Genomic DNA, 26,681 nt, shown 5'->3' with positions numbered 1-26,681 from the left:
TTCATTGCTTCACTGTTTCTCTGAGCATTTACAAAACGTTTTCTTGTTAAATCTTTAACAACCTAGTGAAATAAGGCAGTAAAATCCTTGCTTTTTAGAAGAATACATTGAGCCTAAGAGAAGCAACTTGTCAGAGAATAAATAGCTGCTGGTAATAGAGCTAGGACGCTTTCCATTATGCCAAGCTAATGTGAGTTAATTTACTGAGCTATACTCCCTTCAATTCATGAGTACTTCATCTTTTTTTCTTCTTCAGAAGCTTAAAGAGAAGTTGGTAGAACTCACAAATTGAAGTATATGGGATAATTAAAGTTCTGATATTAACTCTGATATTGTTTGAAATACTCTAAAAATTTAATATACTTGGTATTTTTCATTTGTTTTAAAATAGTAATTTCATTTATTACATTTTTATCCATAGCATTCAGCAACTAGTTCCTGAATATAAGGAAAAACAGACACCTGAAAGTCTTCCTCAAAATAACAATCCAGGTAAGACTTCTGATAGTGAATTATTTTTGGTGGTCCTACCATAGGTAAAAAAGAAGTAAGAGTAAGGAAGTTTTGATCATGAAAGAGCGGTTTTAAAAAATCTTTCTTTCTTTCTTGATAGGTTAGATTTCTTGGTAGGTTAGATGTCACAATTATTTAAAAAGTTAACTGTAGGTCATTTATTTTTTCAAACAATCTGGTCTGAAAAAAAATTAATTATGGTCCCTAAAATCCTATGTGATATTTTTGTATAAATAAGAAAGATTTTTTTTTTTTTTGAGACGGAGTCTCGCTGTCGCCCAGGCTGGAGTTCACTGGCGCGATCTCAGCTCACTGCAGGCTCCACCCCCTGGGGTTCATGCCATTCTCTTGCCTCAGCCTGCGGAGTAGCTGGGACTACAGGCGCCCGCCACCCCGCCTGGCTAATTTTTTGTATTTTTAGTAGAGACGGGGTTTCACCGTGTTAGCCAGGATGGTCTCGATCTCCTGACCTCGTGATCCATCCGCCTCGGCCTCCCAAAGTGCTGGGATTACAGGCGTGAGCCACCGCGCCCGGCCAAGAAAAAGATATTTTTGAATTAGTAACTTGTATATTTTCTTTATAGTCACATTATAATGCATTAGACTTGTTATGAAATTGGAACTTCTATTTAATTTTTAAAATAAATGACTTATGTTTAGTAAATGAATATCAATCACAATTGACCCTTAACAATGTGGAATTTAGGGATGCTTGATTCCCTCTGCAGTCAAACATCTGTGTATAACTTTTGACTCCCCCAAGAACGTAACTACTAATAGCTAACAGTTGACCAGCAGCCTTATTGATAACATAAACAGTCAATTAAGATATGTTTGGTATGGTATATGTATTAATATGCTGTATTCGTACAATAAAGGAAGCTAGGGAAATAAACTGTTAAGAAAATCATAAGGCAGAAAAAATACGCTTACTGTTCATTAAATGCAAGTGGATCATTCTATAACTCTTCATCATAGTCTTCAAGTTGAGCAGGCTGAGGAGGAGGAGGAAGAGGAAGATTGGTCTCCGCTGTCTCAGGTGGTAGAGGTGGGAGAAAATCTGCTCATAAGTAGACCCCTGCAGTTCAAATCCGTGTTGTTCAAAGGCTAACTATATTACATAGTGATTTGTGTCACTAAAAAAAAGAAATTAGTTTCAAAACTGGAAACTCAGCAATACCTTTCTGGCACCATAAACAAATGGCAATAAGAACTGTGAAATGGCCAGGTGTGCTGCCCATACCTGTAGTCCCAGCAAGTTGGGAGGCCTAGGTGGGAGGATCGCTTGTGTCCAGAAGTTCCAGACCAGCCTGGGTGACATAGTGAGACCACATCTCTACAAAAACAAATACAAAATTAGCTGGGTGTTTTGGTGCACACCTGTAATCCCAGCTACTTGGGAGACTGAGATGGGAGGATCGCTTGAGCCTGGGAGTCAAGGCTGTAGTGAGCTGTGATCATGATCACAACCTGGATGAAAGAGTGAGACCCTGTCTCAGAAAAAAACAAAAACAAAAACACAAAACCCTGCCAAACATACCCAATGTGCACTAATACTAATGGGAAATTATTTTTTAAAGATACCTTCTGAGTCCAGAAGTCAGAAAAGCAATTCCTTGTTGAGAAGAACAGGTCATGTTACATACTTATAAACCAACAAAGTGTCACTATTATTGACTTTCCCCCAATTTGAAATCGAATGAGGTATATTTACTTCATTAGAACAAGATGTGTTTTTCTACCTGCTGGTTAATTGCTATGTTAACAGTAATTTTGTTAGAACAAGATATGCTGTTACCATTAGCCAAAAGATTATCATAATAAATATTCAAATAGCCCAACTCTAGGCTCAACAAATTACAATGAAAGTATAAAAATGTTTCACAATAACAAAAAATGCTTCTGTGCTTCCAAGCTGTGATGCCTAATGCATTGGACAATCTGAACTGTAAGAGGACACCTTTAATTTAGTACATATTAATCAAAGAACTTCTCTAAGTTAGGTTTTGCACGTTATGGGAGACAAACATGAAATAGACATAGTTTTGGTCTTTGAGGTGCTCATAATAGAATAGAGCTTTCTCTAATTTGTTTTTTTCAACAGAATTTTCAAGGAAATCATTTATTCATTTGTCCACTTAACAAGTAATTATCAAATGTCTTTTAGTACTAAGCATTTTTTTTCTAATGTTACAGAATACAGACATTTAAAAATACTGTTGGGGCCAGCACAGTGGTGCATGCCTGTAATCTTACCACTTTGGGAGGCTGAGATGGGAGGATCACTTGAGCCCAGAAGTTCGAGACCAGCCCGGGCAACATGACAAGACCTCATCTCTACTAAATTTTTTAAAAAACAATAAAACATTAGCTGGGCATGGTGCCAGGTGCCTGTACTTCCAGCTACTTGGGAGGCTGAGGTGGGAGGATTGCTTGAGCCTGGCTGTTTGAGGCTACAGTGAGCTATGATCATGCCACTGCACTCGTGTCTGGGTAACAGAGTGAGACCCTGTCTCAAAAAAGAAAAAAAACAAACCAACAAAACCCAGGAGTTTGTTATTATCATTGTCACTTTAATTATTTGATGAATTATTTATTCAGTGCCTACTACTGTGTTAGATGCCCTCTGGAACCGTATAGTGATCATTTATTATGTTAAATATGTGCCAGACACTTTATGTGGTGAGGAATGAAAGCTGTAAAAAAGTGGGTAAGATTTAAGGTAACCATGCAGAGTGAGTAGAACTTTTCCAGGTAAAGAGGCAGAAGGATGACGTGGGCAGAAGATTGTGTGTTTGGCAGAAGGAGCAACAAGTGTGAAAATAAGATGCTTGAGTGAAATTTGCAGGGTTTATGAGCAGTTCAGTTTTGCTAGTGCAAAACATATGAGATGCGAATGTTGGGAATGAAGTGAATACCTAAGACAAGCTTATGACAGACTTTGTTTTTTGAGACAAAGTCTCACTCTGTCACCCAAGCTGGAGTGCAGTGGCATTCTCTTGGCTCACTGCAACCTCCACCTCCTGGGTTCAAGTGATTCTCATGCCTCAGCCTCCCAAGTAGCTGGGATTATAAGCGTGAGCCACCATTCCCAGCTATTTTTTGTATTTTTAGTAGACAGAGGGTTTCAGCATGTTTGACAGGTTGGTCTCGAACTCCTGACCTGAAGTGATCCACACGCCTCAGCCTCCCAAGTGCTGGGATTACAGGTGTGAGCCACCAGTCCCTGCTCAAACTTTTTAATACTATAGAAATGAGTAGATCTCAGTCTAGGTGCGGTGGGTCATGCCTGTAATCCCAGCACTTTGGGAGGCCAAGGCGGGTGGCTCATGAAGTCAGATCAAGACCATCCTGGCCAACATGGTGAGACCCATCTCTACTAAAAATAAAAAAACTAAAAAAAAAAAAAATTAGCCGTGCGTGGTGGCATATGCCTGTAGTCCCAGCTACTCAAGAGGTTGAGGCAGGAGAATCGCTTGAACCTGGGAGGCGGAGGCTGCAGTGAGCCGAGATTGCACCACTGCACTCCAGCCTGGGTGACAGAGTCTTGCTCAAAAAAAAAAAAAAAAAAAAAAGAAACAAGTAGATCTTTTCCTGTAGGCCATGGGAAATTTACCAGGTGGAATGCTTTGCGCTGAAAATACTACATGACCTAATTAACAGTGGCTAAAACAGTAGGGACCAGAGTTGTTTTGACCGTTCAATGATATCACAGTGTTTTGTTCATGTCAGTTTTCATGGCTAATTAGCAACGGCTCCAAACATCATGGTCTCACCGACAATATCTGAAGACTGAAAGGGTGGCTTTTCTTTTTAGTTAGGGAGAAGACTCAGAAGGGTGCAGTTGACTTCCTGTAACATTTTATTGGCTGGGTCCTACCACATGCTCATTCCTAAACCAGGCACTGGGGAAGCAAATGTAATTACTATGATGAGCTTAGAATAATCATTTCTTCTTTTGGAGTTGGGAGGGCTATTGGCATGATAAATATCCAAATAGACATGTGTTCCTCCAGCAAGACAGAGCAGGGAATCACTATTGGGTAGGGAGACAGCAATGTTTACTGTAGGGATTCACTGGAGTGGGGAGTCACATGATTAGATTTGAGTATTAGGGCATTCTGGTTATGGTATAAAGCAGGGATTGGCAAGCTTTTTCTGTACAGGGCTTTTTCATGTGGTCTGTCATTCCTACTCAACCCTGCCATTGAAGTATGAAAACAGTCATAGATAAGAGGTAAGCAAATATGCATGACTGAGCTCCAGTAAAACTTTACTTACAAAACTATAAGGCTGATTGGATTTGCCCCACAGTCTATCGTTTGCTGACCCCTCATATGGAGGGTAGCTGGAAGATAACCACATAAAGAGACAGGGAAACAAAGGAAACATTTGCAGTTATCAGAGCTATAGTTTCCTTGTCCTGTCCTCAGACTAGTGTCAGTCTGTTGTGAGGTTTTCACCCATCCATGGTGAAATCAGTAAGGTTAAGGAGCTCAGTTATTCCTTTAAAAATGTTCGTCCTTTTCTTGGCATGATGCCTTTTTCATTTATTTTACTTAACCTTTTTTTTAAGAAATAACATTAATAGTTGTTTTTTCCCTATAAAAGCCACTACTTAAAAGCCCATGTTTAACTAGGGAATATAAACATAAAATAAACGTGTGGCAGTGGAAATATAAAGCAGATGCAGAAAAGAGGTACAGTTAATATGATTTAGTGACTGTTGAATGTAAAAACATAGGGGATAGGGAGAAATCTCAGATGATTCTCAGGTTTCTGGCTTGTGCCCTAGCATTTAACCTGGACACGAGGGAGTAGGCAGTTTTCAGGTGTATAGAGGAGAGCGTGGGTCAGCAGCCACGACTAACAGTTTTCTCTGCATTGCTGAGTTTACTGAAATGTCCATTTGGGTATTTTCAGTAGGTAATTGGATAAAATTTTTATGGCTGGAGATGGAACTCGGAGGTTGGAGTTGCAGACTTGGAATAACGGAGGCAAAGTTGTAGATCTGAGTGAGCTTGTCCATGATGGGGAAGGTATAGAATGAGCAGAGGGCCAGTGACAGAACCCTGGGAATATCAGCATTTCCCAGAGGAATTAGGAAAGAAGCCTGAGCCATGGCTAAAGTAAAAGGAGAGGAATCATAAAGTGATGCTGCAAAAATTTACAAAGGTGAGAATTTCAGGGAGGGAGTATCAATTCTAACCAGTAAGATTACTAAAAAGTAAAGTGAGTTAACCTTTTAAAAGCCTTCAGTGGCACTGTCTTCTAAAGAACAATCATAGAGTTGTGGGGTTCGCTGTTAATGTGATCAGTACTTCTGGTGTTCAAATGTGGAAGAATACACCTACCAAGATCCTGCCTAACTTTTGTAACTGCAGCAGCTCCCTATACAGGATCAGGGAAAATGGTCAAGACTGGTGAGTTAATGTACCACCATTTTCCTAGAATTGTCTAAACCTAAGGTCATTTGTGAGGAAACGTGTCTTTCTTACCTGCTTTTTTGTGGAAATGCTTGTTTTGTACTCAAGTCCTTGATAGGCTCTTCTGAATGCATTCCCAAACATCTGACAGCAACAACTGGAAGCTACTACCAGATGCACGTATATATCCTTCCTCTGACATGGAATCGTAATACAGCCATGTTGTGACACAATTTCAGGTTTTGATTAGAAATAGTTTACAGGCCAGCAGTTTAGACAAACCGACATTGTAAAAATATTTTACTGCAGGAAACTAATATAATGTCCTGGAGAAGAATATAAAGTGAAATGCTGAATATAGTAGTTCTCAGTACTTGGGGAATACTGGTCACATCAGTAGAAAAATCAGTGCCTGACTCTTTTTATTAGTGCAGTTCCCTTTTCATTTTACCCCCTTGTCATATTTCTGCTCTTACTGCTTCCTTTTGCATTTCATCCCTAAAGAAAATACTATTAGAACACATTTCAAATGCACTTCTTTATATATGCACCACAATGATACAATGATGATGGTCTGCCAAGATTTTAAGTGTCTTCTGGGTTGTCAAATACAAATTGTTTTATCTGACATACGTTTAAATATGAAGTGCTTTTCTGGTATATTTCTTCAGAAATTGGTAATCTGTGATTTAACTAGAATATATGGTCAATTGGATTACCACAATTTTAACCATCTATATGTAAGATAGACTCTTCTCCCTGCCAGATAAGTTAAAACTCCTATTGATCCTTACTGATCAGTTCCACTATTTGCAGGGGTTTTTTTTGGACTTTTTTTTGAACAGGTGTGATTATAGCACACTGCAGCTTTAGTTCCTAGCCTCAAGCAATCGTTCTGCCTCAGCCTCCTGAGTAGGTGGAACAACAGATGTGTGCTACTGCACCTGGCCTGCTGCACAATTATTATAAAAATGAATTAAACTCTACCGAGTGGGAGAAAACTGACTGTGATCTTTTAATTTTTTGTTCCAGAAACTTTTATACTGTAGAACATATTGTCAATCATCAAGATTTTCTATTTTTTAATTGGGTTAAAATAGGATTGTTGATTTTTAAAATTACTTTCTGATATCATTGTTTCATGCATTTTTAATGCTGTTAGTCCAGTGGATATAGAAGTACAGGAATCTCCAAGGCAAACATCAAAAACTAAATAATAAGCAGATTAGGGAAAGATATTCTGTGAAATAACCTTCTGATTGTAGTCACATATAACACATCAACTTAAACAATAAAAAAAATTGTATAATGCAATTGTATCAGGGGTTCCCAAGACCATCCTAGGTTTGGTAATTCACTGAGAATGACTCACAGGACTCAGCGGAGTCATACTCTGGGCTTTCATTTATTATATTTAATACAGTGAAAAGACACAAAGTAAAATTCGAGAAGGGAAAAGGTGCATGTGTCAAAGTCTGGAGGAAGCCAGGCACAAGCTACAGGAGTCATCTCCTGTGTAATTAGCAGGATGCGCTTAATTCCCCAGCCTCAAATTTTGACGACACATGTGCAATGTTGTCTACCTTACCAGAGTTTCATTAGAGACTTAGCACCCATGTTTTCAATGGAGGCTAGTCACATAGGCCACCTCTTCTCTCCCTCACATGTAACAAAATTCTAGACTTCCAGGAGGAGATTAACTGTTCACAGTAAACCACATTTGCACAAACAATTTAGGCACAGTGAGCCATTCCCTTCTTCTAAGTTAGGGAATGGTGGGAACCCTCTCAAATTCAAGGTCCCAAACACCAGCCAAGGACTAGCCTTGCAAGCAAGCCTTTCTAAGGATGGATGTCTTGTGCCTGCTATATGAAATCTTTGCTGCCCAGCAGCTATGGCCCTGACTAAATTTTTGATGTTATCTTAAAATTTTATGTAATATAATAGCAAATATTATGATAGACCATAACATGGTACTTGTTTCAGTTGCATCATTCACGTTAAGCAGCAAGGCTGCTTACAGTTTTGACATTTGGTGAATACTTAACAGGTATTTATGCATAAGTTACTATGGCAATATTAAGTAATTATAATCTGTCCTTCTTACCTGATTAACTTTTCAGTAAAATTGTGGGATAAAATAGGCATAATTTCTGATTTAAAATTAGAATAAAAATTGTCTTTCATTTTATTTACATGGATATACCATTTTTGATTCATATTGTATTAAATCCCTGTTTATAATTATGAAATAAGATTAGATATTCAATTATTTTTATCAATTTTTTTTGCCTAAATATGCAATTAAAATTAATTGCTTTATGTGTTTTTATATGCTTCAATTTGGGAGATAGTACTCACATTCTGTTACCTTGATCTTTAGTGATTTGCAGTTTTCAAGGTGACTCTGTCTTTTTATAGTTTAGGGTAACAGCAAGTTCAGTTGAGTAATTTTTTAAAATTAATAACATTATTTTCCAAGCAGTCTTAGATTCACAGCAAAATTGAGAAGGTACAGAGATTTTTCATATTCCCCATGACCCCTGACATATGAATAGCCTCCCCCTCATTATCAGTACCCCCCACCAGAGTTCATCAGGGTTACAGTTGAGGAATCTACCTTGACAGACACATCACTCCCAAGGTCCACAGTTTACGTTAGGGTTCACTCTTGGTGTTGTATATTCCATGATGTTGGACAAATGTGTAATGGCATGTATATACCCTTGTAGTATCATAGACAAAATAGTTTCACTGCCCTAAATATCCTCTGTCTTCTGCCATTTTGTTTCTTCCTCTCCACTGGCTTCTGGCAACCACTGTTCTTTTTGGTGTCTCCATAGTTTTGCTTTTTCCAGACTAGTCATATAGTTGGAATAAAACAGTGGATATCTTTTTGAATATTTAAACAACAAATTTCCATAGTAATTGGATTCTGTCATTTTAGATGTTCTTTGTCCTTGCCTTTGTTTTCCTCGTGTTTTGTTCATCAGAATAGGATCTGATGACACTTGACGTGCTGAGAAAGTGTGATTTCTGTAGACATTTGCCATATAACGGGGAGGGTGGGGAAAAATGGCACCATGCAGTACTCCTCAGCACTAACTGGACCATCGTGCTCTAGGAGATGGGTCCAGATAGACTCTAGCGATGGGACAGGATAATCTCAAGAGCTGGACTTTATAAAACTGGAATCACAAAGTCTTGCGTATTTACCTTGCACTTAAAAAGAAGATCAGGCAGTGAACACTACAGGTGAATAAATGTTCCTCACTGGTTCTCTTCTTTATAGGGATGAGCTTGAAAACAAGTCTATATTATTATAACATGGCTCATCTGTAACTAGATGCTCCGTCATAAGAAATACCAGTGTTTTGCTTTACAAGAAGTGAAAAATAATTTTGTTTTCTTTTTTTTTTTTTTTTTTTTTTTTTTTTTTTGAGACGGAGTCTCGCTCTGTCGCCCAGGCTGGAGTGCAGTGGCGCGATCTCGGCTCACTGCAAGCTCCGCCTCCCGGGTTCACGCCATTCTCCTGCCTCAGCCTCCCAAGTAGCTGGGACTACAGGCGCCCGCTACCACGCCCGGCTAATTTTTTGTATTTTTAGTAGAGACGGGGTTTCACCGTGTTAGCCAGGATGGTCTCGATCTCCTGACCTCGTGATCCGCCCGCCTCGGCCTCCCAAAGTGCTGGGATTACAGGCGTGAGCCACCGCGCCCGGCCAATAATTTTGTTTTCACCGGAGAGAGTTAACAACTGTTGGCACATTCTGGCAGCTTGATTGAGTTGATATTTCTGTTCATATATATTTTTCATATCAGGTAGTTTTTCATGTATATTTTTCATACTCCCTGGCAACCTGCCACCACCGTGGCAGTGTTTCTTCTTAAGCTTCTCTATGAATGAATGGTGTGGCTCAGAATGAATAAGCTCTTTATGGGAGTGATCTTTCCAGTGGTTCTTTCCATGGGAGGTAAAATGGGAGGTGAATTTGAGCCTTGTTTGTGCTAGGGAAAATAGCTAGAACTCAGTAAACATTGCCAGCATCTGCCCTAGAAGAAGATTAGTGAGAGTGAGTACATTGATCTCCCTTGAGCTCTTCTCCACTGGCAGCTCAAAAGTCTTTGCAAAGATCCTTGTCCCTGGTCTCTTCCCTATGTTTTGCCATATAACACAGCACAGCACCCATAGACCTACACAACAAAATGTACAGTTTTCCCCCCTTATCCATGGGGATGTATTCCAAGACCCCCAGTGAATGCCTGAACTGTGGATAGTACTGAACCCTAGATACGCAGTGTCAGGATAGAAGGAAGAGGATAAGAGTAAAAGGAGGAATAAAGAATGTGGAAGGCAGAGAGTATAGGGAGTAAATGAAGGGAAAAGAAGCAGGTGGATATGATGGAGGGTGGTAAAATGAGATAATACTTCAGAAAAAGGAAGAGTGGGTATTAGGAAGGTGGAAATAAGGTCAACATGGAGCACAAAACTTATAAGACAAACTTTACTTGCCAACATGTGAGTAGTGCTTTAAGTTTAATTATTTCATCATAGTGTGGCTATACTGATGATTTAAAGCCAGTCAGATATTCTGGTTAGCAGATCATGTGTGTGTGTATTGTGGGGGTATCTTTGATTATCAAAAATGAGGAAAGCAATTAATCACTCCTTAATAACTGTATGGTGGACACAGTCTTTTAAAACACTGATTCTGAAACTTTTTGGCCTGGGGCTCCTTTTATATGATTAAATATTATTGCCTAGAGGTAACCAACACCCTGAATTAAGCATTTATCATGTCCATTCCCTTATAAAACATTTTATTACATATGTGTATGGTCATAAATAATAAGTAGAATTTGTTTTCATGTCCTAAAAGTGTATATAAATTGTTGTACACTCTACATATTTTGCAACTTTCTTTTGTCTGGACACACTACATTTTTGAGGTCAGTCCTTATTGACACAGGAAGCTCTGGTTTTCTATCAAATGACTGGATCTCATTTAAACTGTCTTCATAATGATAAATAAATAAATAAAAATGACTGCAGATTCCAAAGAGCTTTTGTTTAAGTCAGTTGTATCTATTGATATTTACTATTTTTTTTTTTATTATACTTTAAGTTCTAGGATACATGTGCACAATGTGCAGGTTTGTTACATATGTATACATGTGCCATGTTGGTGTGCTGCACCCATTAACTCGTCATTTACATTAGGTATATCTCCCTATGCTATCCCTCCCCCCTCCCCTCACCCCATGACAGGCCCCTGTGTGTGATGTTTCCCTTTCCTGTGTTCAAGTGTTCTCATTGTTCAATTCCCACCTATGAGTGAGAACATGCGGTGTTTGATTTTTTGTCCCTGCCATAGTTTGCTGAGAATGCTGGTTTCCAGCTTCATCCATGTCTCTACAAAGGACATGAACTTATCCTATTTATGGCTGCATAGTATTCCATGGTGTATATGTGACACATTTTCTTAATCCAGTCTATCATTGATGGACATTTGGGTTGGTTCCAAGTCTTTGCTATTGTGAATAGTGCCGCAATAAACATACGTGTGCATGTGTCTTTATAGTAGCATGATTTATAATCCTTTGGGTATATACCCAGTAATGGGATCTCTGGGTCAAATGGTATTTCTAGTTCTACATCCTTGAGGAATCGCCACACTTTCTTCCACCATGGTTGACCCAGTTTACAGTCCCACCAACAGCGTTAAAGTGTTCCTATTTCTCCACATCCTCTCCAGCACCTGCTGTTTCCTGACTATTTAATGATCACCATTCTAACTGGTGTGAGATGGTATCTCACTGTGGTTTTGATTTGCATTTCTCTGATGGCCAGTGATGATTAGCATTTTTTCATGTGTCTGTTGGCTGCATAAATGTCTTCTTTTGAGAAGTGTCTGTTCATATCCTTCGCTCACTTTTTGATAGGGTTTTTTCTTGTAAATTTGTTTGAGTTCTTCGTAGGTTCTGGATATTAGCCCTTTGTCAGATGAGTAGATTGCAAAAATTTTCTCCCATTCTGTAGGCTGCCTGTTCACTTTGATGGTAGTTTCTTTTGCTGTGCAGAAGCTCTTTAGTTTAATTAGATCCCATTTGTCAATTTTGGCTTTTGTTGCCATTGCTTTTTGTGTTTTAGACATGAAGTCGTTGCCCATGCCTATGCCCTGAATGGTATTCTAGGTTTTCTTCTAGGGTTATGGCTTTAGGTCTAACATTTAAGTCTTTAATCCATCTTGAATTAATTTTTGTCTAAGGTGTAAGGAAGGGATCCAGTTTCAGCTTTCTACATGTGGCTAACCAGTTTTCCCAGCACCATTTATTAAATAGGGAATCCTTTCTCCATTTCTTGTTTTTGTCAGGTTTGTCAAAGATCAGATGGTTGTAGATACGTGGTATTATTTCTGAGGGCTCTGTTCTGTTCCATTGGTCTGTATCTCTGTTTTGGTACCAGTACCATGCTGTTTTGGTTACTGTAGCCTTGTAGTATAGTTTGGAGTCAGGTAGCATGATGCCTCCAGCTTTATTCTTTTGGCTTAGGATTGTCTTGGCAATGCAGGCTTTGTTAATTAATGTTAATAAGGAAATTAAGTTAGTAAGGAGATTTAATGAGTGATTAGTGGACAATTATCTTAGTTCTTTTCACAAAATTAGAAGACCTACTTTTTAAAACAAATTCAAAATCTTTTTTATATTTTAATATCTTATCCACAGCTTGGATATGAAAACTTATGTTTTATATTTATACACTCTAGTTTTGAGTTACCTTTGTACCATAATCTATTATGGACAAAAAATAAAAATACTTATAGAACACAAAATTTGAGAAAGAATGAAACATAATCCTTACCCCTTCACCCTTTCTGAAAAAGATTATAATATCAAGAATGATTATAAAAATGCGTATGTAGCAAAAGAACTATTTTCAAATCCTGATTCTATTGCTGATAATAAGGATATGGCATCTCTTTGAAAAGAAGATAACTGTGGCATTTTTAAAATATAGCTACGAATACTTTGAATGTCCTCACATCAAAGGGTAGACATCATGTTTCTTCCCCCTGAAGTCAGACAGGCTGTGATTGCTTAAACCAACTCAGCATTAAAGTAATTCCATGTGACTTCTGAGGCAAGATTATTAAAGGCAATACAATGACCCATTAACTGAAACACTCAGGCAAGCTACCTGTATGATTCCATGCTGCGAGGAAGCTCAAGTTACATGAAGAAGCAATATTCAGACACTCTGGTTAAGAGATTATTTTGAGCCCAGCCTTTAAGTCATACCAATGCAGGAGCCAAACATGTAAAGAAGCTTTCAGAAGATTTCATTGTCCAACGTTTAATTCATTCATAGACATCTAGGACTTCTCAGAGGCCCCAAATACTGTAGACCACAGAAATGTCACCCCACTTTGCATTTTCAACCCCCCGACTCCAGAATATATGAGGATGACAAAATGGTTATTGCATCATGCCACTGAATTTGAGTAGTTTGTTTTGCAGAAATAACTAGCAGAAGCAATCACAAATAGAAATGTTTTCCTTTCTCCACAGTTTGGCATACCATCACAAAAAGGAAAGAACAGAAAATGTGGCATAGCACAAACCTGAGTCTTCCATTTGATAGCTGTAAATTTTGGCAATCGGTATTTAAATCTTGGATGATATTCTCATATTCTGGGCATTTATGAAAGGTTAAATTAGATAGCATAATTAAAGTATCAGACAACTGTGATTTCAACAAAAAATGCGTAGTTATTTTATCCCTCCCCTTATTATTAAATAAATTTTAATACGTCTTTTTATAGGTGAAACATTATTGCCAGAAAAGAATTTCAAACTATATAAATGAGAAAAAAATAATGTTTGGCTTTTTTGAAATTAAGGAAAATTTAATAGTGCAAAAGGTATTGGTAATGCAGTCTATAGACATAAACATTTCATTCATTTTAATAAATACATGACTGTCTCACAGAAAGAATGTTACAAAGTTTGAGATGCACAGGTAAATAAAAGAGTTGAATTTCCAGTCCTCATGGAATTTACAGTCTAGCAGGTAAATAAATGGGAACCACAAACAGTTTTTAGCCTGATGAGTTTTTAATACAGAGAAGACCACAATACTATGGGAATATAGAGCAGCAAAATTTGCCCTTGTCTCCTCGAAAATAAACCATTAAACTAATTCAAAATAATAGTAGCTAGTAAATATTAGAGAAGTATGCCTTGAAGCAGCAGCAATAGACATAAAAGCTGTGAGAAGAAAGAATGCAGAACGTCTTAGCGAAATCGAGAGACAACTAGTGTTTGGGTCACAGACACCAGTAACGGCACGTGACTGGAGAGAGAAGTCAGGGCTATATGAAAAGGACCTTTAGTAGATTACCGAATTTCTCTTAAAGGCAATAATATATTATTCAAAGGGGTTAAGCAAATGATTTCAGGTATCTGTTTTAAAATGTCAGCTGAAGAATGCACAATCTATATGACTTTCCAGAGTAAAACTCTTAGGGATTTTCATACTTTCTTTTCCCTTTTGATGCTCATGACATACCCTCACATTCAAAAAAGGTTTGGGCATTATTCTATAATTATACAATGGACATAAAAATACTTGATTTATGATTTGTACTGTCATACCCTGATTTAGGAATCAGAAATATAAAGCCTTTTTATCACATACATGATTCAACTGGCAAAACTATTTAAATTTATCACTATGTTGTTTCATGATTTTTTAAAAAAAAATCCAATGAAATGAGTTTACACTCTAAACTGTATAGCAGGAAATTTCATAAAAATATATTAAAGAGGATTGGTTAAGTTGTGAAAAACTAGTATGTAGCTTTATATAATTACTAAACTGAAGAACAAAATATTAAATTATATTATGATAAACCTCTCATATTATTTTTTGTCATAGTATCAAATGTCTATATGTACTTGCTTCACATTTAACTATTGACACTTGTAGTTTCAAAGCCTCTTAGTCTTTCATGCTGTCTAATGGATGTTTGCTTAATAGGCCTTGATACTATCGTAGGCTTGAATTTATACAAATCTTACCTCCAGAACACACAATATAATCACTAGCTATCCTATACAGAGGGTCCAGATATTCTACCTATGTCTCTCTGGTATCAGTCATGTAACTTTTTTCTACTACTAGTACACTCTCCTCATGAGAAAACAAACAAACAAAAAAAGTCAATTTCCTCTTCACTCTCTTGCTTCTGCTCCCTGTCTCGTGAATTCAATTTGCTGGTTCTTTGCTCATGGAAATGTTGCTTGGATCCAGAATGTGACTTTGCTTTCTGTGGTGCTGGCTCTTCTACTAGCTTCTTTCCTTTTATCCTTTCATTGAAAATTATTCTAACGTATTTTATTTTCAGCATATTTTCTACCAACATTCATCAGAATTAGTAAGGAATCTCTGATTAAAGTTAAGCATTATGGCTATGTAAGTTAAATGAAAGCATATTCAACATGTAAAAATATTGGCATACAGCATAGGATCCAAGGACATAGTCTTACAAGATAATTAAAACACTTAACTTTGATATGTGAGAGCTTGTTTTGAAAATGAAACTCTACACCCACACAAAAACGTAACGTTTACCAGAAAATTTACAAAGGAATGTCACCTACTATGATCACAAAAGTTGGATGTCAGGAGTAATTAATTATCTCATACTTTTAGCCACAATGCTTAGACAGTAGGAATTAAAGTTTTAAATTGGGACATAAATCTGGAAAAAAAGTTAAATTGGCTCCGTGGGATCTTATGTATAACTAAGAATGCTTATATTTTTCATCAAACTATTCTCTTTTAAAGGTTTGCTTTATAGCCAATTAATTTTGCTGTATTCCGAGTCATGTATTTAATAATGAGAAAGAAACATGTTTTCTATGTTGTTTTAGAAGAGATGGAAAAGCACTTCATAATTTTGTCAGAAAAAATATGTATCAAAGTAATTTTTCACTTCGTTACAAATTCGAGTGTGTCAACATCTACTCTATATATTAAAGTCTATTCAACACATGCATAAATAATGGAATTAATAATATAAAATATAAATGTGCAAGTAAGTTGACAAATTGTTGAAAGTTATTTGCTAGAACATGAAAGTCAAATAATAACAGTTGGGGAATACCAAAATATCATGTGCTTTTTTATCTGTCTAGGGAGATTGATTACTTAAATCCACTTCTTTTTAAAGCTTCATGAGCACTCAAATATATTGTAACTTTCTGAATGAAAAGATAATATTCATACAATGAATGTGAGGGTTTCATGTTGATCTTCCTATTGTCTTTTAACAACAAAACAACCTTTCAAACATAACAATATAAAACAAAAATTATTTGAGTATCTAGCAGACTTCTCTTGGAGAAAGAAATATACTGAGACCCAATTTGCTGTAGAGAGTTAGATTCCAAAGCATATTTTAGAAGAAAGAAGGGAAATTAAAGAAAACCTTAATTTCCTTGCATAAGAAATAAATGTAGAAGTTCCACCTCTAGAATGGCAACGTGAAGAGCGCCATGGATCTTTTATAAAATTGTTTAAAATTATAAAACAACCATCACCTATGTCACTTGAAAAGTCATAATGGTACATAGAAAATGATGAACTATTTATTCAAGAAAATCTACTGAAACTCACTAAGAACAGTGAGAGTTTTTTGCATTTGATCCACAACCCATTCTTACCTCTTTTTCTCACAGCCTTTCTTGATATAAACTCTACTCAATGCAATGTAGCCAAGAACACAGAACTTTTACTAGACCCCACTGGGGAGCTATAGTATCTTTCTGGGAGTAACAGTACATCCGAACTTTTCATTTCAACCCCCACCTGCTGCCACTACCTGTTCTTGAGATTAAGCTTTTGTGGAATGTGGCCAAGAAGTAGGATGTCACTTCTTCCTACCGGCTCTAATTCATGGAATGGGGACTGTTTGGGTGCAACACACTGAGAACACTGAGCCCCGATTGCCTTCTTTCTGGTTTGTCTGTAAGGCAAAGTTCTCATCCGGGAGTGGCAAGCTGAGATTACCAACGGCTACTTCCCATCCCAGTGACCCAGTCTCAAAGTAGGGCTGTCACTCTGAGAGGAGAATGCTGCTCTCTTTGCTGCAATCACCAGAGCCAAAGCTCAGAAGTTTTGCCCAAAGGAAGGGGCAGAACATACAGCAGAGAGTGTAAAGCTTTTCCCAAAAGAAGAGTTTGGGGAAATTCAACCATAAGCGTACTTTGAAAAACAATGAAGTGATGGTAAAAAGCAAATAAGAGAGACTGGCACTTTATTAGAGACATATGCTTTGAAACAAAGGTCAGCTATAGTTTACCAGGAATAACCCAGGAAAAAGACAGCTAAGAAGAGCCCTTGTGGTGTCAGGAAGAAGTTTCAAATGCTGAACAAATGAAAAGACCTGAAATAATAAGACTGCTAATATAACAAAAGCCGTAAATACATAGTACGTTTCTTTTTATCTTTTTAAGACATAAAATTATGTCAAGTGTGTTAGTCTGTTCATGCTGATACATATATATACCAGAGACTGAGAAATTTGTAAAGAAGAAATTTATTTCTCATAGTTCTGCAGGCTGGAAGTTTAAGATCAATTTGCTGGCAGGTTTGGTGTCTGCTGAGGTGCCTTGAATACTACTGCATCCTCCAGAGAGGATGAATGCTGTATTTTCATACGGTGAAAAGGATGAAAAGGCAAAGGGTCCTAATTCCCTCCAGCCCTTCTATAAGACACTCATACCATCCATGAGGACAGACCCCAATAGCCTAATCATATCCTCAAGGTTCCAGCTCTTAATGCTGTCACATTGAAATTAAGTTTCAACATGAACTTTGGAGAGGACAAAACAACAAACCATATCATCAAGTCAAACCATATCATCAAGTAACAGTTATAACAAATTATTGGGTATATAGCATATATAGATGTAATGTGTACAGCAATAATAGCACAAAAAGGAGAGCCACAGTACACAACAGTGAACAAAAGTAAAATTTGTATATACATATACGCCACTAGAATTGTTATGCACCTAAAATTGATTGTGATAAGATGTCTGCAGTAAACCCTAAAGTAACAATTAAGGGAAACATTGAAAAGATATAGATATTATTAAATATAGATTAAATGTTTTATAAAAAATACCTAATACAAAAGAAAGGAGGAGGAATAGAGGAATGAAAAGACATAAGGTATACAGAAAACTTAAGTAAAATGGATGTAAATCTATACTAGTAACCTCAAGTGAAAATGAATTTAAATATTCAAATAAAAGATTGTCAGACTGGAGAAAAATAAATAAGATCCATCTACATGTTGTCTGCAGGAGACATACTTTAGATCCAAACATGAAAATTCATAGGAAAAAAAGGATGGAAAAGTTATATGATGCAGGCAGTAACCACAAGAAAGCAGGAATTGTTATATTAATATCAGAAAAAATAGACTTTAAAACAAAAGGGGTTACAGAGGTAAAGAGAGCTTTCATAAAAATAAAAGGGCCAATATCTCAAAAATAAATAACAATTATAGGCATATATATGGGTGTGATGAAAAGACTTCAAAATCTATTGACACAGAAACCTCCAAAAATGAAGATTAATTAGACAACTTAACATACTTCTTGCAGCCTTTAATACTCACTTTCACAAATGGATAAAATGACTAGGCAGAAGATCAACAAAGAAATAGAACACTTGAACAATACTACAAAATAACTAGACTGATTAGATATTTAAGGAACACTTTAACAACAGTAGATTCTCAAGTGCACATGCAATATTACCCAGGAATACCATACCCCAAGCCATAAAACAGACCTCAATGAATTTAAACATTGGAATAATACAAAGTATATTTTCAGACAATAACTGAGTAAAATAATAAATCAGCAATAGGAAAATTTGGGAAACTCAGAATTATGTGGAAATTAAACATGCTATTAAATAACCAATGGGTCCAAGAAGAAATAATAAGATAAATTAGAAAATACTTTAAAAAAAAGATAAAACACTTTAAGAATGCATAGTATCTCTTACGTGATGCAATAAAAGTAGTTCTCATACTCAAAAATAACATTCTCTAACCTGCCACCATAAGGCACTGAAAAAAGAAGAGCAAATTAAAACTACAGCAACCACAAGGAAGTATTAGGGATATACAAATTAGTGAAATACAAAATAGAAAAACAATTGAGAACCTCAACAAAGCCAAAAATTGTTTCTTTGAACACATCAACAGTGGCCACAATTTACATAAACTGACCAACAAAAAAGAGAAACTATTCAAGTATCAATGAAATTTTTAAAAGGACACTAAAAGATATAAAAAATTATTAGAAAAGTACCTATGAACAATTATATCTAAAATTTAGATTTTTTAAAGAACAGGACAAATTCTAAGAAAAATTCAAATTAGCAAAAATGAGTCAAGGAGAAATATAAAATCTTATCAAGTAAAGAGATTTAGTAATCAAAACTACCACCTCAGGAAACAATGACAACAGCAACAAATCTTCTAGCCAAGAATGCCTCTACCAAACTTTCAAAGTTGAATTAATACTATTTACAAACTCTTGCCAAAAAAAAAAAAAGAGAATACGCTTCCCAGTTTATTCTATGAAGCTAGTATTACCCTAATAACAAAATCATACAATAGCATAAAAAAAAGAAAACAAAAACACAGAACAATATCTTTAACAAAAATAGATGGAAAAAATCCTCAGCAAAATGCTAATGATCAAAATCCAGCAATACATAAAACATGTAATATACTATAACCAGGCAGGACTTATCTCAGGAATGCAAGAAAAATCTAAAATAAATGCATCATTACATTAACTAGAGTCAATTATATAATGAGTTTCATTTTCCCTATTGATTACCTACTAAGTTGCTTCCAGTTTTACAGTATTTCATACTGCCATTCCCAGACTCATATCTGCACTGTTTCACGGTATTGACTTTAGAGAATATAGAGGGATAATCTTGGAAATAAAGAAACAATATTGTTCATTGATTTTAAAATTATATATATGTACAAATAGTCAAAAAGTCATTTTAGCCAAAATGAATTCCATGTCAATGAAAATGAAATAACGAAATGATACCATCAATCAAAAAGATGAGAAAATGGAGAAAATGAATATTGGAAAATAGAGTCACTGACTTAATTGTTGGATTTCTAGTGAAGCAGGTAAACAAATTCTCTTCTGTAGAGTTATCCTATCTAGGGCCACATGTCTTTAACCTGGCACCAACAAAGTACTAAAACCATATAACAAAACATTCTTTTATACATTTGGGTCCTCATGTAACTTTAGAAAGAACGCTTTTGTTAATTTAAAAGGAATATTTCAGTTCCTACAGCATTTCTTTACATTAACTGGTTTAAACACCAATCTCCGTTAGTTAGTTAGTATACCCCTAACAAAAACTGGATTAATAATCAGGTATCTGGGCAGGAAATGCTGTGCATCAGGGTCTACTAGCAGTGAGTGAGTAAGGAAATGATTCTTTGTGTCTTTCTGCAGTAAGGCATTCATGCTTCTGTTTTACAAAGCATATTTATAGCTACCAATATTTTGGAGCCATAGATCATCAGTAAAAGGCTATATTTGTGTGCAGAACATTTGATATAAAAAGTTAAGGCTTCCAGTCTTATTTTTGTTGTAACTTTTCTAATTATATGGTATTGTATTTTCAGATATGAGTACACACAATGAAAACAAAATTACCATTCACAGTTTGCCTTCTTTCCATCAAATTGGTCTCATGTCATATAAACGTAGTTTAAAGAGATGCAGTGTTCCTTTGTATTCATAGCATCATCACTCAAGATGGTAATTATTATGGTGAACATCTGGGTCATTACACTGGCTTATCCTTTAACAGATTGCTATGAAATTGGATCTTATCCTTAAGCTCCAATGTCTGTATGGCCCTGATAATGTTGAAAATGCAGTCCTCATTGTACCTAACCTTAGGAAATGAATAAATGGCTATTTGGAGTCCTGGCTCCCTTTGTGCTTTTATATTCCTCAGGGCATGGTTTTATAATACTTCACAGAATAAGACTAATTGTGAAATATTTGGATGTAAGTTGATTTGGATATCCCTGACTACACAATATCTGCATGTAAGACAACACACTATTTTCAATTATGATTTTGTCAAGTTCTCAAAATACAGGATTGACTTTTAACAAACTCTTCCTGTGTGCTGGCATAATACCATTTGTGCTATTTTCTTATATTTATTCCGTATATTAAAAAGGGATATTAATTAAAAGGGTTTTTGTGCTTATTTTAGACAATAAAGAAATTATGAAAGTTTACTCATAAATATGCTGGACAGTCATTTCATAATAAAGTATGACATTCTTTTATGTATGTCTCCCCAAGGGTAAAGATCATTCAAGCAAAACTATCTCCTGTATCGGTATTTATTCACCTAAATAGACTGTTTTGGTTAAAATTTTAATGAAAAGTCATGCTTATATTACTGTATAATTTTGTATATGCATGGATATTTATCTGTTCAAAGTAGAGATGTAGTTGACATGAAGGGATGTCTGCCTAGTTCACAAAAGTATGACCATGAAAATATCATTTCTATGATACTCCCTCGTTAGGGAGCTATCCCTTTCTCACTCCAACCTTGAAACTGTAATGTCAGAGATCATAGTATCTACTTCCCTGTGCAGTACTTTTTGATCCAAGTAATAGATCCATGATCTGAGAATAGTCAAAGTGCATCTCAGATTTTTCAAGAGTTGGGGAGAGTGAAGGTTTCACTTCTGATGGTATATGTTGTAAGAATGAGTCTGTATCTGTCAGTGCCAAATTAAGAAAGATGGAATAAGAATAAAGCTGATGCTCAGAGAAGGGGGAATGAGATTTAGAGGTAGTACTGACTATTTAAAATGCGTCCTGAGGTCAGTCCCACAAATGCATTTTATTTCAATACTGACAAAACCTTCTTTTTATGGTTATAGTTAGTTCAAATTACTTTTTTTCAATTTCAATTGAAATAACAGGTGTAAAAAACCACAAAAGTACCCCATTTCCCCTTGCAAATGTATTGTTCTGAAGCTAGACTGATGTTGAAATACTCGAGGTCAACCTAAAATGATACTGTTTTACTGATGCCTTCATTTTTAGTATATTTTCCTTAGATTTTACAAGAAGTAAAAACATCTACTATACATGTGTTACACCTTTTGAGGTTGCTTGTAGTCTTCGTATCTGGTGTGTGTGTGGCTGGGACAGTGGAACACGATGGAAAGACTGAAAATGATACAATTCCAAAAAGCTGTTTTTACAGTGTGAAGCCTAGCCTCCGAGTAAAATCCCAATACTATCACGCAAAAAATTACTAGGTTTGCACCAAGTATGAATAGGTTGGAAAACTAAAAAGGCCTATGAGGCCCTATAAGAACCACCTTATTAGTGTTTAATAAAGGTAAAGGTAAAGTACAACAGAAATAAAATGCAGGAAATCATTGAATGTCTGTCTTTCAGGAACAGAGCCTTTCTCCCTAAAGATCCTTTCTCAGTCTCACGGACACAGTTTATCTGTATATTATGAACTTTCAAGATTTGAGCTTACTATAATAATTAAAGGGAAGCACAGAAAAGTCTTTACAGCAGGCTCCCTCATACATTGTTGGTCATATACTTCTTAAGCCAAGTTGTGTAAACCATCAAACTAAACATTCTCAACGATGTAGACCAGTTGGCACTAAACTTAAAGCAACATTATGAATCACTAGCACATGCCATTTTCATCTTGCTCACGGGTCAGTGTTATGCTTCCGATGCATCTCTAGATATAAATATCAAGCTGTTCCAGTCCAACTGTTAAGAGAGCCCTCTCTTATGTAGCCATACATTAACATATATGAGAATATAAGATGTGTAGAGGAAAAAGTATCAAAGGATTGAGAAATCTACGTAAATTTTGAAAAGAATTAAGACCAGGCTATATTTAATGTCACCAAAGATAATTCCAGTGCATTGGCATTATTTTTTCACGTGCCTTTTCTTTCTTTTCCCCTTGACTGATTCTCTAACTAGTTTTAATCAATTTTATAGAAAAATCTGTGTATAAGGCACACATTTTAGTCCAGTTGTTTTACAAATTTATAAAGCTAACCACCTACACAATCAAATATAGAATATTCCCTTCACCTACACATTTATTGCACGACCTTTGCCAATGAATTCCCCACTTCAACCCCAGAAAAGTTCAATGCATTCTGTCTTTAAATAATTTCAAATTTTATTTACATGGAAGCATACAATATTTATTATTTAGTATCTGCCTTCTTTCCTCTAGTATATGATAAAAATTCACGTTTAATTTTTTTTTTTGCACAAAGGAATGACAATCCTTCAATTGTAAAAACTAAACAACATGCCACCCAACTAATCACATGCCTTAGGGTATATTTCTGAAATATAAGATACATTTTTTAAAAGCAACTTTATTAAAACTCAGGGCTATTAAAGTATATATACAAATACAACACTAAAAAGTAAAGTTACGTTTCCAGGCCGGGCTCAGTGGCTCACGCCTGTAATCCCAGCACTTTTTGAGGCCGAGGCGGGCGGATCACGAGTTCACGAGATTGAGACCATCCTGGCTAACACGGTGAAACCCCGTCTCCACTAAAAATACAAAAAGTTAGCCGGGCTTGGTAGCCTGCGCCTGCAGTCCCAGCTACTCGGGAGGCTGAGGCAGGAGAATGGCGTGAACCCGGCAGTCGGAGCTTGCAGTGAGCTGAGACCATGCCACTGCATTCCAGCCTGGGCGACAAAGCGAGACTCCATCTCAAAAAGAAAAAAAAAAGCCTCAGCAAAGCAGAGGAAGCAATCAGCAGAATGAAAAAACAGGCAGGGAGCAGTGGCTCACCCCTGTACACCCAGCACTTTGGGAAGCTGAGGGGTGCCGATCATGAGGCCAGGAGATCAAGACCATACTGGCTAACAACATGGTGAAACTCCGTCTCTGCTAAAAATACAAAAAAAGTGTTCGGGTGTGGTGGCAGGCGCCTGTAGTCCCAGCTACTCGGGAAGCCGAGGCAGGAAAATGGCGTGAACCCAGGAGGCAGAGCTTGGCAGTGAGCGGAGATCGTGCCACTGCACTCCAACCTGGGCGACAGACCGAGACTCCGTCTAAAAAAAATTAAATTGAATTAAAATTTAATAAAAATGAAACAACCCAGATAATGAAAGCAAGTATTTGCAAACCATGCATCAGGCAAGGGGTTCATACACAAAATGCATAAAGAACTCAAACTACTGAAAAGCAAACATACAAATGATCTTATTTAAAAAATCTACCCCAAACCTTTGTCCCCACCATTATTTCCCTACCTTCTTTTCCAAACGGCCTTTGGCCCCCTCCCTCTCACCACCCTTTTTCTTTCACCATCTGCCTCCAAGCTTCATCATTTTTGCCCACCCTCATTTCACAAAGCCGCCTCTACTCTCCTGCTCAACACCCTTTTCCCCATCCATCTACCCAAACCCTTTCCCCAGTTTCTTCCCACCGTCTTTTCCCGTTATCCCTGGCCACCCTCTTTTTCCCCGTCCCGCTCTCATCACCCTCTTTTGCTCATTTATCTAAGCAAAAACACTTTCCCCCGGCTTTTCCCAAAACTCTCTCCACTCCTGCTGCTCACTACCCTCTTTCCCTGATTCAACCAACCAAAAACTGTTTTCTTCATCGTCTTTCCCCGTTCCTCCTTGCCATTCTCTTTCGCTTCTCCATCTACCCAAAAACATTTCCCTCCGTCTTTTCACAAAGCCTTCTCCCCATGCCTATTCACCTCCCTCTTTCCCCCTCCATCTTTTCAAAGTCTCTCCCCTTTACCACTAGTGCTCTTTTTTCCCCTATCCTGCGTGCCACCCTTTTCCCCCTCCCTCTACCCCAAACTATTTTTCCGTTGTTTTCCCAACCCCCATCCCTGCTACCTGTCGCCACCCTCTTTCCTCCTCATTATCCTCTTCCCCCCTCCATCTATCAAAACACTTTTCACCCACCGTCTTTTCTTTCTTCACCGTCCTTCTTTTCTGCCACTGTCTTTTCACAAAACCTTGTCTTCCTCCTGCTGGCTACCCTCTTTTTCCTTCTCCCACTTGCTACCCTCTTTTGCTCAACCCAAAAACTTTTCCCCCTCACTGTATTTTCTCCCCACTGTCTTTTCACAAAACCTTCTCTCCCTTCCCCCTCCCTTTTCCCCCATCACCTCCCTCTCTTTCCTCCGCCCACTTGCCACCCTCTTTTCCCCCTCCATCTACCCTTAAACTTTTTACCCACCGTCTTTCTGCAAAACACCTTCCTTCCCTCCCGCTCCCCACCCTGTTTTTACACCTCCATCTACCCAAAAACTTTTTTCCCCACCATCTTTTCGCTGCCATCTTTTTGCAACGCCTTCTCCGGCTAAGCTATCCTTTTTTCCCTTTGGCCCTAACTACCCTCTTTACTCCCCTCTATCTATCCCAAAACTGTTTTCCTTCTCCTACCTGCTCCAGCCGCGCTGCTCTCTCTCCGTCACTGCCAACAACCGCAGCGAGGCGAGCCGCGCTCCCGTGGCTCCAGCCTCCAGCATACGGCCACCGACTCCTGATTCCTAGTCCTCTACGTTGGGCAGCAAGCAACTCCACATAAAGATACAGGAACTTGAAAAAACGTGTTTCCGCTTCAGCATCATTTATATACTGCGGTAATGCCCACGGAGGTTCCTGGACTGCATGTCTTGATTGGATGAGAAAAAAACCTCCAGGCTTACTCTGATTGGACTTTATGATCATATTCTGATTGGATGAGAGCAAGTCTTAACACAACCAATCACAGCATGAAAATAAAGTCCAATCAGAGTAGGCCTAGAGGTTTTTTTCTCATCCAATCAGAACATGTAGTCCAGGAACTGCATTTGCATAACCTCATATATAAAGTATGCTGAGGTGGCGTCAGGTCATTTCAGGCTCTTCTGGGTCCAGTGAAGGAGCAACTCTGTGTCCAGCTTAGAGGACTGGAAGAAGCCGCAACCTTCCACCTGCTGGAGGGTGGAGGATGGATGGAGCCTGGAGCCTGGGTCACTACCTCGCTGCGGTTGGTAGTGGCGATAGAGCAGTAGGAGAGCGGTCAGCAGCAGGAGCTTCTCCTGCCAGGCTGGAGGACTAGAAGGAAGAGGCACTGCCACATGCTGGAGGCTGGAACCTGTGCCACCATGGCTTGCCTCGCTGTGGTTGGTGGTGACGTCGGAGACTGCAGCTCAGCCACAGTGGTAGAAACGTGATGGGGTAGGTGAGTTTTCCTGGCCTGCCCTGTGTGCCTCTGGGGGCAAGTGTTGGGTGTCCTATTGGGGTTCACTACCCTGCCTGTGGCAGTGGTCTGGTTGGGGGCACTCTCCGGGGTTGCATTGCTGGTGGTGGGGCAGGTTGCTTGGCTATCTGGGGCTATACTGCCCGTGGTGGCAGGGGTGGTGGGGGGAGGCAGATTGTGTACACTAGCTTGTATTGCTGGTGGCTGGGGAAGGATTAGGGGCGTTATCTTCTGCTGCACTGCCAGCAGCAGGGAGTGGGTTGGGTGGAGTTATCTGGGGCTACATTGCTGGCAGTGGGGGTGGTTTAGGGGCGTTGTTGGGTGCTGCACTGTCTGTGACTGGGGGGTGCACCATTAGGAGCTGA

At 37.8% G+C, this 26,681-nt stretch overlaps 1 protein-coding gene across 1 annotated transcript in view; it reads right to left on the bottom strand.

The window, feature by feature from the left end:
• The window catches only part of LOC117978079 (signal recognition particle subunit SRP68-like), a 51,977-nt gene extending 25,527 nt beyond the window's left edge, over positions 1-26,450 (bottom strand). The window contains exon 1 of the mRNA XM_034950981.3: positions 25,515-26,450. Coding sequence (XP_034806872.3) covers positions 25,515-25,802 — 288 coding nt within the window. The 5' untranslated portion in view covers positions 25,803-26,450. The remainder of the gene's footprint in view (positions 1-25,514) is intronic.
• Positions 26,451-26,681: the final 231 nt, after the last annotated feature.

This window comes from Pan paniscus, chromosome 19 (assembly GCF_029289425.2).
Source record: "Pan paniscus chromosome 19, NHGRI_mPanPan1-v2.0_pri, whole genome shotgun sequence".
NCBI classification, from domain to species: domain Eukaryota; kingdom Metazoa; phylum Chordata; class Mammalia; order Primates; family Hominidae; genus Pan; species Pan paniscus.
Note: the sequence above shows the minus strand (reverse complement) of the source record. Positions and strands in the feature narration are given on the sequence as shown.